Source organism: Aspergillus luchuensis, chromosome 7 (assembly GCF_016861625.1).
Source record: "Aspergillus luchuensis IFO 4308 DNA, chromosome 7, nearly complete sequence".
In the NCBI taxonomy this organism is placed as follows: Eukaryota; Fungi; Ascomycota; class Eurotiomycetes; order Eurotiales; family Aspergillaceae; genus Aspergillus; species Aspergillus luchuensis.
Window position 1 is genome coordinate 72,103 of NC_054855.1, and position 16,647 is coordinate 88,749.

The window sequence follows — 16,647 nt, forward strand, 5'->3', positions numbered from 1 at the left end:
TCGATTCTGTCCTCGACCACTCCCTCAAGTTCTCTGTCCACTTTCATCATGAACATCCTTGCCACCCTCGCCGCCCTCCCCAGGGAGATCGGCTCCACGCTGCACATGAAGCCTGTCCAGGCGTTAATCTGGCTGGCTTGTTGGGCGTGCTGGACCCTGGGCTCTCTACAATACTATGCCCTCCCATTTACTCTCAGCACCGTGGCGGAAGCTCTTGACGTTGCTGAGACCAATGTGTCAGAAGCCAATACCACTACTATGCTGTCCCGTGCCGTGGGAGCAGTAATCTTTGGTATCCTGTCTGACCAGTACGGGCGGAAGATTCCCATGCTCATTGACCTGATACTCATGTGCGGCTTCACTGTCGCCACGGGGTTCTCGCAGACCTTTCCCCAGCTGATCGGATTCCGGTTCCTCTTTGGTGGGTGTTGTAGATGAATACTGAAAGGTTTGACAGTGACAGTGCTAATTTCCCCAGGGGTTGCATACGGTGGTACATATGGGTTGGCCATGGCGACGGTGCTGGAAGCAGTGCCAGAAAAGTCCCGTGGTGTGGTGGCCGGCTTCACACAGCAAGGCTTCTCATCCGGCTATCTCTTTGCGTCGGGCTTGCATCTGGCTATGAGTAAGCTTACAGTTTCCCCTTACCTTCGATCACTACTCACCATCTCGAAAGATAGCTATGGTTGGCGCTCTCTTTTCTGGCTTTGCGCCGGCTTGACAGTCCCTATCGCCATCCTTCACGCGGTGACCCCATATTATAGCGTTGCCTCTCCGGCCACTCAAGACGAAGAACACGCCAACGGACCGGTTCAAGACGCCCGCGCAGCCGTGGGAGGAAACCTTCCGTTCCATAAGAAGCTCGCCTACGTGCTCCGCTATCACTACAAGGCCTTCATATACGCCTGCTGCCTGACCTCCTGTCTGGCTACCATGGGCCACGGCACAATGGATCTCTACCCAACCTTCCTCGTCAGCCAACGCAAGCTGAACATTCTACAAGAGACATGGGTAACCTGTATTCTGCAGATTGGAGGTATCCTGGGAGGCGTGGTCGGCGGGTTCCTTTCGCACAAAGTGAGCGCCAAATGGGTGGCGGCGATCGCAGGACTGCTTATCGCGCCGTGGTTACCACTATGGACGCTGCCCACGAGATGGGGACTTCTCGCTCTGGGAGCCTTCTTCTTGCAATTCTTCTACGGTGCTGCGATCGGTAACTTGGGAAACTTGTTGCAGCAGTTGTGCCCTCATCCTGGCATCAGAGCTGCCTTTACTGGTGTGGCGTACAACATCGGCAATGCGGTCTCGTCGATCGCACCCACGATCGAAACGTCGCTGGGAGAGCGGTTCCCGACTGCGGACGGGTCACCGGATTATGCGAAGACGCAGATGATCCTTGTGGGGATTGTAAGTAACTCGATTCCTACGCGTGTTTTAGACTATGATGTGTTAACAGGAACTCGATCAGGTTATCTTCTGCTTGGTTCTAACTTTGACACTCATGCCGCTGAACAGCTTGAACAAGAGCTGGGACCGGGAGGATCCAAATGCTACCGTCCCTGCGACACATGCTGAGATGGAAGTGATCGATAAAACCGATTTTAAGGCACAGGAGGCAGATGCCGAGAGGGGTGGTTCGACTCATGTTGAGGATACTAAGTCTTAGTTCACGATATGTTTTGTATGCTCGAGTTTTACGGTGGCTGGCGGATTCGAAATGCTACAAAGTGGAATGTAAAGCACTGCTTCGCCGTTTTGTATTACTCTGAATGATAGACAGGTGCACTGGCTGGCCTAATGATTCTACCCTCTAGGCAAGTACTAGAGATGAGACAACATTTTCCTGTCCTGTAGACTTGGAAGCGATAGTGAGATCTGGAGGAGCATGGACGAGGGTCGGACCCTGTTCCCGCAACGGAACTTTCACCCTGGTTCCATGCATAAACACTGCGTAGTTAGAGAATATTTCGGCATTGGCTCTCATCTGAATACCAATTGAAGCGCTGCCCTGGATCAGTCCACCCCAAAGGGTCCCGGTGGCAGGAAAAAGAATGAGCCGCGTGACGGGGGCAGTACTTTTGGACAGCGACGGATCCATGGATTCACTGCGGTATCGAGGAAAGATCGGCGGTCCGGTGGAGCAACCATGAAACGAGCGATTTAACGCTGTAGAGTATAGGTTCTTTTTGGCCTTTCGAGCTTTATAGGACAGGACAGCATAGCAGATTCCGCCGGATACCATATCTCCGAGCAATTCCCCGAGTCCTCATCTCCGACATGCTGTGGATGTCTTCACCCTGCATTAAAAGCTGTTCAGGAAGCAGGGATAGAACTAGCAGTGTCACCGAAAATTTAGCACCACACTAAAACATTGTATCTATCCAATGACCATCTCTCAGGAATCCCGACCGCTGCAGGTCCTCATCGTCGGTGCCGGCATTGCGGGGTTGACGGCTGCCATTGCTTTGGGCCAACAAGGCCATCAAGTTGTGGTACGACAACTGCTTCTATACATGCATCCACTCCTGAAAGATGTACTGAGGACTGCAGATTATCGAAAAATCCAGGTTTGCCCGGGAGACGGGCGCCGCCATCCATGTGCCTCCCAATTGCACTGCTCTGCTAAACTGGCTGTGCATTAACCCCAAAGACTTTGGTGGCACCTTGTTGGAACAGGTATACCTGGCGATGCTTGATATCCGCACACCTACTGACGGTATAGATTCACCGATATGACCAATTCGGAAACTTGAAGTACCTGAAAGACTTTTCCGAAATCCGGCAGAAATGGCAAGCAGTATGTCCTCCATACATGCCTTGGGACAATACTCACTAACAAACGAGGAATGGTATCTGGTCCATCGAGTCGACCTGCACAACTACCTCAAGCAGTGCGCCATCCGGACAGCCACTCTCCACATGGGCTGCAAGATCGTCAACATTGATGTTGACAGCCCGCGCCCTTCCGTGACTCTTAACAATGGCGAGAGATATGAAGCAGATCTTCTTCTTGGAGCTGACGGTCTGCATGTATGCACAACCACTTGGTATTCATTGAGTGTCTACTCACCACATATAGTCCGTTGTCCGTGAAGTGATCGGACAGACACCCCCTCCTCCATTCCCGGCTGGCAAGTCGTGTTTCCGATGGATTCTCCCGACAGAGAAGCTGCGCCATCTCCCTGCCACTCAGGAAATTGTGCGCGATCCCGGAGTGTTCATCGAATGGGCCGGGAATGATCGCCGACTCGTGGCCTATCCCTGCTCTGACAATACGATGTTCAATCTATGTGGTTTCCTTCCCACTGCCGAAGCTGGTGATGCCGCTGAAGGTATGCACATTGCCGATTGTTCAGGTTGAGCATTGTCGTTAACAGTCACTGTAGGCTGGCAAGCGGTCGGAAACAAGAATGCTCTTATTGCTGGATTCTCCGAGTTCAGCTCGGAAGTCAGGGAGCTCGTCCACGCAGCGGACGAGAATCTCAAGGTCTGGGAGCTGTACGATATGAAGTCTCTCCCATCGTGGGTGAGAGGATGCTCTGCTTTACTGGGCGACGCAGCGCACCCATTCCAGCCTTGTAGGTGCCTCATCTTATTAGGGTCATCGTATAAACTAACGATAACAGACATGGGTCAAGGAGGTGCCATGGCCATTGAAGATGCGGTATCCCTAGCGGTGCTGCTCCCGGCTGGAACCCAAGTCCACGAGATTCCGGCTCGGCTGGCCCTGTACGAGAAAGCCAGACGATCGCGTGTCGACCTGGTCCTGGAGTATACACGCATCAATGGAGTCGATGAAAATGACACGACCGTCAGGCGCATTACCGGTGAGTTTATCCCAATGTGATGAGGAAGAAAGTCTGACGATTGCAGCTGCCGAGATGGTAAAATTCATGGGCATATTGTTTTCTCATAACGAGGTGCAAAGCTCGGCAGACCTACTTGCTTCACATTAGACTTATTGCATAATCATTGCTGATCTGGTGTTGACCTACGAGCTCAGCATCTAGACTTCAACCACATACTCAATTGGCCAGCTCGTAAAGCTTTGAAGCAAAGGGTCTTAGAAATTGTATATGGGGGTCGAGTGCGCACTAGACGTATTAGACAGTTGTACATACATTACTTCCGTCTGCTCGCTAGAATGAACTTTATAATATCTCAGTATTAGCAGTTACCTTACGTTATGAATTTACGGTGTTGCCACCAAACCCCACTGCGGCATCAACAGCAGTGTCCCCGCAGAGATATATATTTGGCTAGCAGGTTGACCATTGCTTCTAAAATACACGCCAAGAACACCTAAACTTTGCGAAAAGCATTCCCAGAGACTCTTGATTGCATATGAAAGGTGTCTACTCTGTAGAGGAAGGGGTGGCTGCGTGAAGCATCATGTTAGAGATCGTCGGATGCGCCAAGCACTTCACAAGAAAATTTTCATGCCTTACCCCAGACAAGCTGCAGGCAGCGCCACTCTCCACACTTTACCTCTCAACACCCAAATATAAGATCAGCGATTAGAATTGTAGAAGTACGCTCTTTACATCCCAATATTTACACCTCAAGCCTGCCAGTCAAGCAATATCGGACAGCCAGTCCCTCAACAATGGTGACAGACACAAAGCCCCTCCGCTTCGCCGATGTAAGCCCAACCACAACACAACATTGCCCTTCATCCCCACTAACAGGTAAATAGGTAGCGGTAACCTACACGGCCGACCAGTTCCAAGGCATCTACCGCGGCAAACAATACCATCCCTGCGACTTCGGGGAAGTCATCCAGCGGGCCAAAGCGTACAACTGCGAAAAGATGATGTTAACCACCATGAACCTGGGAGGTTTCCACCGCAACCTGGAACTTGTCCGTCAACATCCAGAAACATGCACCCTCACACTAGGCGTGCACCCGTACCACGCAGGAGAGATTTACGCCTCCACCAATGAACCATCCTATCTCTCCCAGATCCGCGAACTAGGCCAATCCCTCCTCCGCGAGGAGAATTCCCCGCTCGTAGCATTCGGCGAAATCGGTCTGGACTACGAGTACCTCGACCGCGCCGACAAGGAGACGCAAGCTCGAGCATTCAAGGATCAACTCGATCTAGCAGTGGAATTCCAACTCCCGTTGTTCCTGCACGTTCGGGAATCCTGTGCCGATTTCATCGAGATTATCCGTCCGTATCTACCCCGGTTACCTAAGGGCGGACTGGTCCACTCGTTTACTGGATCTGTGAGCGAGATGCGGCAATTAACCGATGAGCTGGGATTAAATGTCAGTGTGAACGGGGTATGTTTCCGAACGGAGGAGCAATTGGAAATGGTGAAGGCGATTCCTCTGGAGAAGTTGCAGTTGGAGACGGATGCGCCGTGGTGCGAGGTGTTGAGTGGGGATGAGAAGATTGCGCCATTCTTGGAGAAGGCGAGGGAAATGCCACCGGTGAGGAAGCACAACAAGTTTATCTCGGGGCAGATGGTAAAGAACCGTAACGAGAGCTGTTTCATGGAGAGGGTAGCGATGGTGGTTGCGGGGGTGAAAGGGATATCAGTGCAGGAGGTGGCGGATGCAGCATGGGAGAATAGTGTCAGGATGTTTGGGTTGGGCGTACGGCAGTAGGTCAGCTGTACTTGAGGAGAGATATGTATGTATATAGAACAAATGTGTATATACTAGACAGGCACAACCGTGTACACGTTCCCAGCATCTGTCTGTATACCTCCCGTATATCTTTCTCCGTTGACGGTAAAATTCAACCCATCCTGGACACGAATATCTAACGTGCTGCCACTCTGCGAGGTGATATTCGCCCCCGTCAGGACACCCCCCGACCATGCCATATCAACGACAAAGTTCCCTCTAGCCACCAAGCCCGAGACATGTCCACTCGGCACAGCGGCTGGAAGCGCCGGCAGCAAATGTACAACTTGGTAGCTCTGCAGCAACATCTCCGCAATTCCGGAGGTAAACCCGAAGTTCCCATCAATTTGGAACACAGTATCCGGGCCTGAATCCGTGTTCCACAAGTTCGGACTGGGAAACCTTTGCAGATAGATCTGCGTATGGTTCCAGACCTGATCGCCATCAAATAGCCGGGCATACAGATTCATCGTCCAGGTGCGCGACCAGCCGGTGCTTCCGCTGCCGTGCGCAATGCGCCAATCCAGGAACGCTTTGGCGGCCGTGGCGAGCGTTTCGTTGACGAGCGGGGCCAGTTGATCGCCGGGGAACAGACCGACGATCGGACTCATGTGTCGATGGCCGGGGTCGGATTCTTCGTAGTCCAGTCGCCATTCTAGGATCCGACCGGAGGAGCCGATCTGTGGTTGTTTGATCTTCGAGAGGTACTTTGCAGCGGTGGTGCAGTCTGTGTTGTTGATTCCCAGCACGTCGCATGTTTCAGTGACAGCCTGGAAGAGCTCATGGAGCAGAGAATTGTCCATCGTGGGAGCAATGTCTATGCCCTCTACGTTGCCCGCTGTGGTCATATCATCTGGCACGATGTAGGATGCCTCCGGCGACAGTGAGAGTCCGGTACTATAGTAGCCCTCAAAAGGGAAGAGATAACAATAGTAGAACCTCGCAGCACTTTGTAAAAGTGGCCAGATGCGGTCCCGGAGAATAGTCTCATCCCGTGTGAATCGATAGTGCTCAATCAGATTAGCCGACAGCCATGCCCCGCCCATCGGCCACATCGTCCAGGTGGTCCCATTATCGACGGGAGCAGCATCGCCCCAGAGGTCGGTGTTGTGGTGAAGGACATACCCGCCGTTGCTGCAGTGGTACATGCTTTCAGCTACATCCAGCCCTCGGCCATGTACGATGTCCAGCAGATCAATGAACGGTGAAAATGTGTCAGCCAAATTGGTGACCTCTGCCGGCCAGTAGTTCATCTCAAGATTAATGTCGATGGTGAATCGCCCACCCCAAGCGGGATCGAACTCCTGGTTCCATAGACCCTGTAGATTGGCCGGTAGGGCCGGTGACTCAGTGGCGCGCGACGAGGCGATCAACGAGTGCCGGCCAAAGTGGAACATGAGGACAGCTAGCTCAGGGTCGCTGTCAGGATCAGTGCGATAGTTTACCAATCGAGTGTCGGTGGGCAGGTTGCCCGCTGAGCCAGAGGAGCCCAGGTTCAGGTCGACTCGCTGCGCCAGAGTTGAATAATCGGCGATCGCATTCTGCTTGACGGTAAGAAACCCTGATCTCGAGGCAGTGTCAAGCTTGTCTTTGATTTCTGCTTCCCGGGTTTCTCGGGTGGTGTAGCGATAGGACGTTTCAGTGTCGATGAAGATGTCGACTGTCGATGCATTTCGGACTACGAGGGAGACTCCATTGCTTGTGGCTCGGCCTCCTCAAATTAGTAAAGTTGGCGTATCATGTACAGATAGCTTCATTTACTACTTACCATCGGAGACAATTCTAGCCTCGGTCGTGAACTGTATGGGATCCGAAATGTTTTTCGAGTAAGCCCTCAGCGTCAACACTCCGAGATCACTGGAGACGGCTGCCTGATTTGAAACGACATATCGATCACGAGCCAGCGAAGAAGCCACATTCAATCTTCCTGGCTGGCTCGATGACAGCCGCACAGCGACGACACCATCCGGATAGCTGGCCACATACTCTCGTCTATCTTCATCAGCCAATACCCGCTTTAACACACCATAGAAACATACCGATAATGCACTTCACGATAAGTATACTCCACCACTGCCACACCAGTCCTCAAATCTAGATATCTGGTGTAATTACTTATCCCGGCCTGGTCATGTCCAAAATCTAGTACTAGCGATCCAAGGGCACTGAAGGACTGCGGTGAATCCGGGATGCCAACCATATTTGCTAAAGTAACATCATTCCCCTCGGTCATGTTCCCCTGTGCCAGAAGCGACCGAACTGGCCAGAGGGCATCATATGAGCGGGGATTGACGCGGTTGATGAACGGACCATTCCAGATGGAGTTCTCATTGAGGGTGACATTCTCGGTCGCGGTGCCCCAGATGGCGGCGCCCAGTCTGCCATTACCGATGGGGAGGGTGGAGGTGAAGTTGTTGGCCGGTGTGTTGTACCAAGAGACATGGGAGGCATCGAAGTTGCCGAGAACCAAGGGAATGGCTGCTACGAAAGCGGAGTAGAAGGGACGCATTGTTGGAGGAACATCGGTGCATGTGTGTGGGGATATCATTCGCAAGTAGGAGATGAACAATATATAGAATAACCGTGCATTTACCCGAGAGCGTGGATGAGTGGCATTGAAGCAAACACGATGCATGGGAATACAGAGGAGTGCCGCCACGGAAATACAGGGATAGGTGGGATTCCACAAATCAGAGCTGCTCGAGAGGGTGAAGACGCGCCCTGATCAGCAGGACCATTAGCATTTGGACTGCAGCATCATGTTAGCTCACCCCAGATTTATCCGGTTGTCTTCCGGGCTGCACTCGGTGCCGACCAGAGAAGAAACCACTGATGGGTCTGCGAAGTAACTTCTAACTCCGGAGTTGCTCGAAGAAATGTACGCCAGATGGAATATGGTCTTAGAATAAATAATTTTTATTGGTATTGATCTTGTTCAAGCCAAGGTCGGGGTGGCTAAAATAAGAAATGTGTTTGACGGGACCACCATCTGGCACGAATTGTTCGCGGGCTCCGATGCGGGCCATTGAAAGGCGGGATAACATCAGGCACTTTCCTCCTCCATAAGAGCTGGGCTACTATCCAGATTACTTGTGGTATTGTCTCCCTGTCCCTCCGGTCGGTGTGGTGTTTTCTCGCGCGTGTCGACCCCCAGCCACAACAGGTCGGGACGGCTATAATGGCCACAGGCATCCACAAAGTGTCGACACGACAAGATTACATCCAGATCCACATCTGCGTAGATGAATCCTTCCTCATTAGGGGGCAATGGCTCCGTCAGCCGGCGACCATCGGGGGCGATGACGGCAGACGCGCCTCCTCCCAGGGTATCCCACGGCGGAGACAGGTTCATCTTCTCCACGCAGCTGGGACCCAGCACTGCGGTCGCGAGCAGAACGAATGACGCCGACTCGAGCGCATATACCTGGGATGCACCCATTCCACCTGGAACATATCTCAGCTTTCCGCGGTAGATCTTGCTGATTATGGATGGAAACTTACCTTCCTGCGACATGCCCCACAGTGACTCGCCCCCCATATGGGGATGTAGAACTGGCCAGGCGGAGACATGGATTTCCTCCCCTTGAATCATGGTGTGATATTTGAGCAATGGCTGGATGTGTTCCCAGCACGAGAGGGCACCCACTTTACCAATTGGCAGATCGACGACGTTCAGGAGACTCCGCCCGGAAGATTCGCCGAACACGGTGCGTTCCATGTGAGTGGGCTTCATCTTGCGCCGACGCATCACGATCTTGCCAGTGGAATCGATCGTGCACTGGCCGATGTAGAGGGAGTTGCCATCGCGCTCCGAGAAACCCAGGACGACGGTGATCTTGTACTGGGCAGCGGCATTGCAGATGCGGCGCATGTGCTCCGAGTCATACGACAGGGAATTCTTGAGGTAAGTGGTGAACAGGCCCATGTCGACGGGGCGGCACCTGCCTAATGATTAGTACATATACGGTCGCGAAATAACTTTTCGGATTAAGGATCATGCTAACCAGATCCATGCTGGATACCCCGGAAGCCAACATTCGGGGAAAGCGATTAGCTGGGCGCCATTGCCCGCCGCCTCGGCGATCAAACGGCAGGTTTTATCCACGGTGGCGTGCAGATCCAGCCAGACGGGTTCGTGTTGGGTGACAGCGACACGGACCTTGTTGGAAGCCGACATGATTGCTAGTTTCAAGTCTGTGCGTAGTATGTGATAATATGAGTGATAAGAGTGAACGGTCCTAGTCGAACGGGGAGAACACCGGATCTTTTATGTGGTGTGTTACTACCAGAGTGTCAATTCAATTGCGGCTGAGGGGATCACAAAATGGAGGTCAAAGCGACCAGCTGACGAGGCATCAGGCAGCTGAATACGACCGACAGTGTCAATCTCCACGAGATTGGACCATGAATGGTGTGGAAGGAAAGTTGAGGTTCGCCATGGCCCTGGGAAAGGGCGATTTAGGATTACTAGCTACGACGTAGTAGTATCTGTGCAATAGGGATAGGGGGCAATTCATTCACTTCCATTGGAAACCACCCCATCCGAGAGACTCCGATTGGCCCGATCGCGTAGAGCAATGAAGGCGAGGCCAAAGAATGGATCGGGGATGCGGCGTAGCTGCTTCTTTAGGGGATGGGATCCGTTGTGGTGGGAGGAGTGGATCCGTTGAATCTGACACTATCCACTTTGTTGTTGGGTCCCTTCTGGGAATGAAACGTGGTGTTTCTGTCGGAGTCGACGATGAGATAGATGCTAGTAGTGACATTACGGTCGGGGTTTTACCTTCTTGGCGGTGGTTCCAGCGGAGGCCACGGATCTTACATGGTGCAGTCTTCCCCTCATTACCTGAACCGTTGAGAAGTTATCTAAGCGAGGAGGCAGAGATGGCAGAGATGACTGCGGGAATATTAACCTACCCCTCTGGTAATGTTTATTTTTAAAAAGAAGAATTGATGGATCCATCGAAGGATGGAAAAAAGACCCATGCACAATGGGCCAATCAGATCACGGGACTCTGCGGGATTCTTGGCCCCTTCCAGAATTTCATCAGGGAAAAGGGAAGGAAGGGATGGCAATGACTTCTGGCATTGTGTCTCTCGGCCAAATACTCTGCCTCACTCCTCGTTCACCTAGAAGGTTCGATACTGGAGAGAACAGACATTCCTCCTGAAATGGTTACCACCTTCCTGCCATGATGGCATGATTTGAGATCTAGCCAGACTAGGGCCCAGGTCACGACTTCAGAATGATTGCAGCGGTGAGATGTGGCGTCGCCCCATACCAAACTAACCTACGAGTACTCTGTATATATTATAGAGAATATAACAGATGTCTTAGGATGGCGCGCTGGACGGTCACTTACTAGTGTTGGGGCTGCCCAAGTGGGATGAGACGTTGCAGGATACTGGCAGACGAAATGAACTTTATTATCCGGCAAATTGAACGGGACCTAATTCACTCATACAACGGTGCGTGTTGGGCTATATGAACAGCAGCTCATGGTAAAGAGGCGGCAAAGAGGCACCCCATCGAACCCTGCCAGAATGTTGGTCGTGCTACGTAAGACATGCACGATGTCCTGCAACTCACTGCTACCTACATACATGCGAAGGTTTGATTCCCTTGCAAAGCCTTGGTCGAGCGGCCTGGCCATGGCCATGGCGCCATTTTCACCCCGCCAGTCCTGGTATGCCCTGTTTATGTGCTGCTAACCAAGTCAATCTGGTTAATTTACAGTTGTCTACGAGGCTCCTCCACGCTGATCGCTCGCTACATCGAACGATCCACGGACCAGCCCGCCGCTACCATACTTTGAAACTGGGGTTGGTGGTAAAAGAAAGGCTTATATAGGCTCTTGAAGAACGACTACCAGGCACAATGAGTCATACTTTACCCTGAGGTTTCCTTTTTCTGTTTTTTCGCCGACAGCTCCAGCGACGGGAATTTGACCCGTAGCATGTATCATAGCGTTATGACGGATTGCGGTGCGCCTTTTTAGAGGTCCAGTCACTGGATAAAGTCCGCGCGAGGGGTGCCGGGTGATTGGAGGCTGCGCACCCAGGAAACTGGGCCACGGTTGTGCCTTGAAAGGGGGACATTTGGTTGCAGGATGCAGTCCGTGAGTGGACATCCTATCTAGTTTATCCTGCAGCAGCGCCGATTCTGATTAGTGACAATCACCGGAGACCTGCACGAGGCTGACATAAGCGGTACGCACAAGGGCCGTTGCTGGAACAGCAACAGCAGCTTGAAGAACCCACTGGATCTCCACCAAAGCTGCTCTGAATCATCCTATTCCAATGCTGATGCATATCTAAGGACGGTGCTGGAACCAGGTTCTGATTTATTGAGAGATAGATCATCCCCGCCTTACCGTGGGCGAGAGACTGAGGAACGCCGCCGCGGCGATCTGTAAGCTTTTGTATCGCCTCAATCCCGCGCCAATCTCAACCTATTTGGATCCTGCCTGCCCTGTCCAGACGGCAGTGTTGGTGCAGAAAGCCGGTGGCATCATGGAAGCTGGGGGGCTGAGTTGTGGCTTCCAGACCCAGCCGGGTTCTTCTGGACTGTCCTTGTATGTCAACTTCAGCATGCATCATTCACCGCCGCGGCACTAGTTGGCACCGAAAGCCGCTCGCTAGAACACCATGGCAGGTTTGAGCGATTCTGTGGACCTTGAATCCACAGATTGATTAACCATAAGCCTTAACCTTGCGCCATCGGCCCATCTTACATGGCCACCGCGCCGTCGCGCGTACACCTGACCCATGTCGACTCAAAGTTTCCGGGAGCATGTCAACATGCAGGGTCTCAAGTAGATAAACCTATTCTATGTAAACGCCGCGGAGCCGGATCTTGGTATCACTACCAGGTTTTGCGGCATTCCAACCTCCTCACACGAGCAAGGAGGACCGGTGGCTCGGAGAACCGCGCTGGCTTCGATATACCCCGGCCTTGATGGCGACGGTGAGGGCACTTGTCTGTTTAACACCACATTCTGCGTCTCCATGCCATGGTCTTCCTATGACCATCAATCACATAAGCGAGCGGGATTGGCCGCTAGAACAGGCAAGGGATTCGCTTGTCTAGGTCTGCTTCAACAGATCGAGTAGTCCTGAATGTAACAGAAGAGAGGCCAATGGTATGCCTCCGGACGACCACATCAACCTCGGTGGGCGCAGTTTTAGTCATGGAGCATGGCGAAGGCGAGCCCGAGACACAACACTGTCCGTGGAGGAAAGAGTATATGAAGAGACGTCCCCGAGCTGGTAGGGACTGCTCAACCACAGATCCCGTTCAATTTTCACAATAGCATTAAGCTCCTGCTTATCTGCTAGCTTCCCACCATGTCACCGTCGTTACTTATCTCAGAGCGTCTGGAGAATGGATGTGACACCGGGCTGGGCCTGGCTGAGCTCCTGGAGCGGCAAGCTATAGTCCGCGGCACAGCGATTGCCATTGAAGAAGGCAAGTACGAAGTCACATACGGCGAACTACACGAAAAGGCCCTCTTCGTCGCCGACCAGGTCAACAGTATCCTTCACGATGACCCTTCGCCAGTCGGCATTATTGCCCCTCGCAGTTTGAATCACGTATTGTCGCAGGCCGCTGTGATCTACTCGGGCCGAGCTTGTGTGCCGTTAGACCCCAAGCTCCCAGACGAGATGCTCAGAGACATGCTGGAAAACTTGGGATCGACCCTCGTCATCACGGATATTGTACAACAGCATAGACTACCCGGCGTTAAGCATCTGGTGGTTGACCATCGCGTGGTTCCGGAGACCTTCGATCTAAACATTGCCCCAAGTCAGAACGGGCCGCAGACATGCTCGCATGTGCTCCACACCTCGGGCACGACCGGCAAGCCGAAGGCAGTCGAAGCGTTTGCGGAGGGGTTAATTAATCTATGCCTCGATTCAGCGGACCTCATTCGGAAGGGACAGCGTGTTGGGCACGGTTCCAACGTCATCTTTGATACCTCCCTGGTGGAGATTTGGGGTCCCTTGCTGCGCGGAGCGACAATGGTCATCATCCCCCATGAAATTGTGCTCGATCCCTCTGCTCTTAGTGTGTTCGTCAAAGAGAAAGAACTCAATGTGTTGCAACTCACAACCTCTCTGCTCACCGTGACGGCTTATGCCTGTCCGGATGCTTTCTCGACTCTGGACACCCTTATTACTGGAGGTGAGGCAATCAACTGCCAGACAATCCAATCCATCTTCGACGCCGGAGCCCCAGGCCGCATTATCAATGGTTATGGTCCGACAGAAGCCAGTATATATGTTCTGTATCATCAAGTCTCGGAAGACGAGGCCCGCCGGGGTGAGATCCCCGTGGGAAAGCCATTCGGCGACGTCGAGGTATTCCTCCTTGATGACAATATGAATACAGTCAAGCCGGGTGAAGTCGGCGAGCTCGTGGTATCTGGCGTAGGTGTTGCCGGGGGATATATTGGCGACGCCCAGAAAACTGCCAAGAGCTTCGTTGTTCTTCCACAACTGCACCGGAAGGTGGAGCGGGGACCCCACCACATGTATCGAACTGGACACTTGATGCGTGTAGATGAGAAAGGCGTGTACTACTACCTCGGACGGAAAGACAATCAGATCAAGATTCGTGGTCAGCGCGTGGAGCTGGAGGCCTTGGAATCGGCCCTAGTTGGCACGGGCCTAGTGAGTGCTGCTGTGGTGGTGAAGATCACACCGGAAGAAGTTGGCCGTGGCCAATTTCTGCTGGCCTATTGTATTCCTTCCTCACCTGATGTTGCGGATGGCGCCATCATGAAAGCCTACATGGAGCAAGCTCCAGATCTCATGGTTCCCCGTTTGGAGCTCATCGACGTCCTGCCCCTTCGCTCCACCGGTAAAGCTGACCGGAAGGCTCTGGAAGCACGGTATTACCAGAAGCTCAAGCGCTCACGGGCTAATGGAGCTAATGGAAATGTCAACACTGGCAGCAACGCTTCTAAGCTGGAGTATATCTGGATTGACGTGTTTGGTCTCACTGTCGAGCATCTACGCCCAACCGACGACTTCGTGGCCATGGGTGGAACGTCCTTGATCGCCGCCACCATGATCGCTCGCATCAACCAAACATTTGGCATCTCGTTGCGCGCCCAAATGCTCTACGAGAATACCAGCTTCGAGAGTCTCACGCGGCTTGTCACCAACATCCAAGTCCATGGAGACGACTCAAGTATTCAGGCCGAACAGGAGGTCTGGCTACAGGACTCTAAGTTGGGCGAACACCTGCGGCCCATCGGAGGCGTCATTCCTCAATGGCAGGACAAAAATGAAGGCAGGATCTTCCTGACGGGAGCTACGGGCTTTGTGGGTGTGTTTCTCCTGGCCACACTCGTGAAGCGGCCTGATGTTAAAAAGGTGGCCTGTTTGGTGCGCGCCGACGACGAGCCCTCGGCCCGGGCACGTCTTGAGAAGACCATGGAGAAGTACAGTCTCTACGCAAACATGGACAAGGTCATCGCCCTGCCAGGCAATTTCGGACAACCACGCCTGGGTCTGTCTCCGGAGCAGTACGATTACTTCGCGACATGGTCTAGTGTGATCTTCCACCTCGGGGCCAAGGTGAGCTACGTCGCTCCTTATTCCTCCCACCGCCAGGAGAATACTATCGGCACCTTGAACATGCTCGAGTTTGCTACTCACCGGCGGACCAAGGCCATGCACTACTCGTCCACCATCGCGGCCTACGGTCCAACTGGATATGTTACGGGCGCCAAGCTGCTGCCAGAGGATGAACGGCCCGCGCCGCACTTGGCTGCTCTGCCCAGCGACACTGGTTATGCTCAAAGTCAGTACGTGGCGGAGGCGATTGTTTGGAATGCCATTGACAACGGCTTCCCCGTGGCCATTTACCGTCCAGGATTTGTTCTGGGCCATAGCAAGTCCGGCATCTGTAACCCGGACGATTTCATCTCCCGTCTCTTCACCAGCTGTATGGACATGGGGCTGTATCCCATCCTACCCAACCAGCGCAAGGAATTCATCCCTGTAGACTTCGTTGTCGATTCCATCCTTCATATCTCCACAACCCACGAGAATTTGGGCCACGCCTACAATCTCGTGCAGCCTGACCTCAACAACGCTATCGACATTAACACCAGCTTTGACCTGCTCAATCAGCTTTCTCCCTACAAGATGGAAGGAGTGCCTTACGAGCAATGGGTGAACTCGCTCTCTGAGCGATTGGATGATCCTCTGCATCCCCTCACTCCCACGCTCAGGGAGAAGGTGTTTGGCAACATGACCCGCTGGGAGGTCTATGAGAACATGGCTGAGTACGGGCGGGAGAATATCCGCCGCGCCCTGCAAGACGCTCCGCACATCCTGAACCGGGAGGATATTGAGGTGCTCTTCCACCGATCGTTGAAAAGTTGGCTACCATGCTGTGTATGGCACAAACCTGTACGCATGCAAGTGTGAGAAATGTTCGCTTATTTCTTGTGGGTGATTCGTTCTTGTTCGGGCTGAGCTTTTCATTGGTGGCTCTATAATGGATGAAGAGATGGAAGACAACAAAGCACACCAGCACACCTCAACAGACATAAATGACTGATGATAAAATGAGACAGGGAATGAGAAAATAAAAGGGGTCTGACCCTAGGAGAACAATGATTTATAGCTATTTGATGTCAGATAGGACGACTTATGACTGCTTGGTAGAATACAATCGAATTTGCTTATCAGCGCTTCGCGGCATCCCTCGTAGGGGCAATGCTGTCACGCTAGCTCTTGGCACTAATGGGAGGAAGTGCGAATGCTTCGTCTGAATGGCTAGATATCTTGCTGCCTGGAGCCATTGCTTGCCTTGCAGGTTGTGTACCCTTGGCCTTCTTCGTAGACTCAGGCTCAGAGTAAGGGTCATCAGGCTGAACAATCAGCTTAGCTGGAAAAATCCTGTTTTCTCTGCCATCGTTGCCTAAGGGATAAAATGTATACTAAGTAGGGTAATAATCATGTCTATCAACTTGAAGGGTTAATGTGGTAGATGT

At 52.7% G+C, this 16,647-nt stretch overlaps 6 protein-coding genes across 6 annotated transcripts; 4 read left to right on the plus strand and 2 right to left on the minus strand.

Annotated features, from left to right (window-relative positions):
- Window positions 1-510: 510 nt before the first annotated feature.
- On the plus strand, window positions 511-1,666 carry AKAW2_70038S (uncharacterized protein; the record flags this gene model as incomplete). The annotated part of the gene is made up of 3 exons (XM_041682575.1): window positions 511-625; window positions 677-1,407; window positions 1,469-1,666. 3 exons carry the CDS (start codon window positions 511-513, stop codon window positions 1,664-1,666), a joined length of 1,044 nt encoding a protein of 347 aa, XP_041546922.1.
- Window positions 1,667-2,384: 718 nt separating this feature from the next.
- Window positions 2,385-3,956, plus strand: AKAW2_70039S (uncharacterized protein; the record flags this gene model as incomplete). The annotated part of the gene is made up of 8 exons (XM_041682576.1): window positions 2,385-2,492; window positions 2,551-2,676; window positions 2,723-2,797; window positions 2,845-3,030; window positions 3,080-3,332; window positions 3,387-3,578; window positions 3,627-3,827; window positions 3,874-3,956. 8 exons carry the CDS (start codon window positions 2,385-2,387, stop codon window positions 3,954-3,956), a joined length of 1,224 nt encoding a protein of 407 aa, XP_041546923.1.
- A 650-nt stretch (window positions 3,957-4,606) lies between these two features.
- AKAW2_70040S (TatD family hydrolase) lies at window positions 4,607-5,614 on the plus strand (the record flags this gene model as incomplete). Its single annotated transcript, XM_041682577.1, has 2 exons — window positions 4,607-4,642; window positions 4,697-5,614. 2 exons carry the CDS (start codon window positions 4,607-4,609, stop codon window positions 5,612-5,614), a joined length of 954 nt encoding a protein of 317 aa, XP_041546924.1.
- Window positions 5,615-5,667: 53 nt separating this feature from the next.
- On the minus strand, window positions 5,668-8,144 carry AKAW2_70041A (glycoside hydrolase family 95 protein; the record flags this gene model as incomplete). Its single annotated transcript, XM_041682579.1, has 3 exons — window positions 5,668-7,346; window positions 7,404-7,627; window positions 7,675-8,144. 3 exons carry the CDS (start codon window positions 8,142-8,144, stop codon window positions 5,668-5,670), a joined length of 2,373 nt encoding a protein of 790 aa, XP_041546925.1.
- Window positions 8,145-8,678: 534 nt separating this feature from the next.
- Window positions 8,679-9,812, minus strand: AKAW2_70042A (carbon-nitrogen hydrolase family protein; the record flags this gene model as incomplete). Its single annotated transcript, XM_041682580.1, has 2 exons — window positions 8,679-9,576; window positions 9,640-9,812. The coding sequence occupies 2 exons, from the start codon at window positions 9,810-9,812 to the stop codon at window positions 8,679-8,681; spliced, it is 1,071 nt and encodes a 356-aa protein (XP_041546926.1).
- A 3,170-nt stretch (window positions 9,813-12,982) lies between these two features.
- On the plus strand, window positions 12,983-16,078 carry AKAW2_70043S (non-ribosomal peptide synthetase; the record flags this gene model as incomplete). Its single annotated transcript, XM_041682581.1, has 1 exon — window positions 12,983-16,078. One exon carries the CDS (start codon window positions 12,983-12,985, stop codon window positions 16,076-16,078), a length of 3,096 nt encoding a protein of 1,031 aa, XP_041546927.1.
- Window positions 16,079-16,647: the final 569 nt, after the last annotated feature.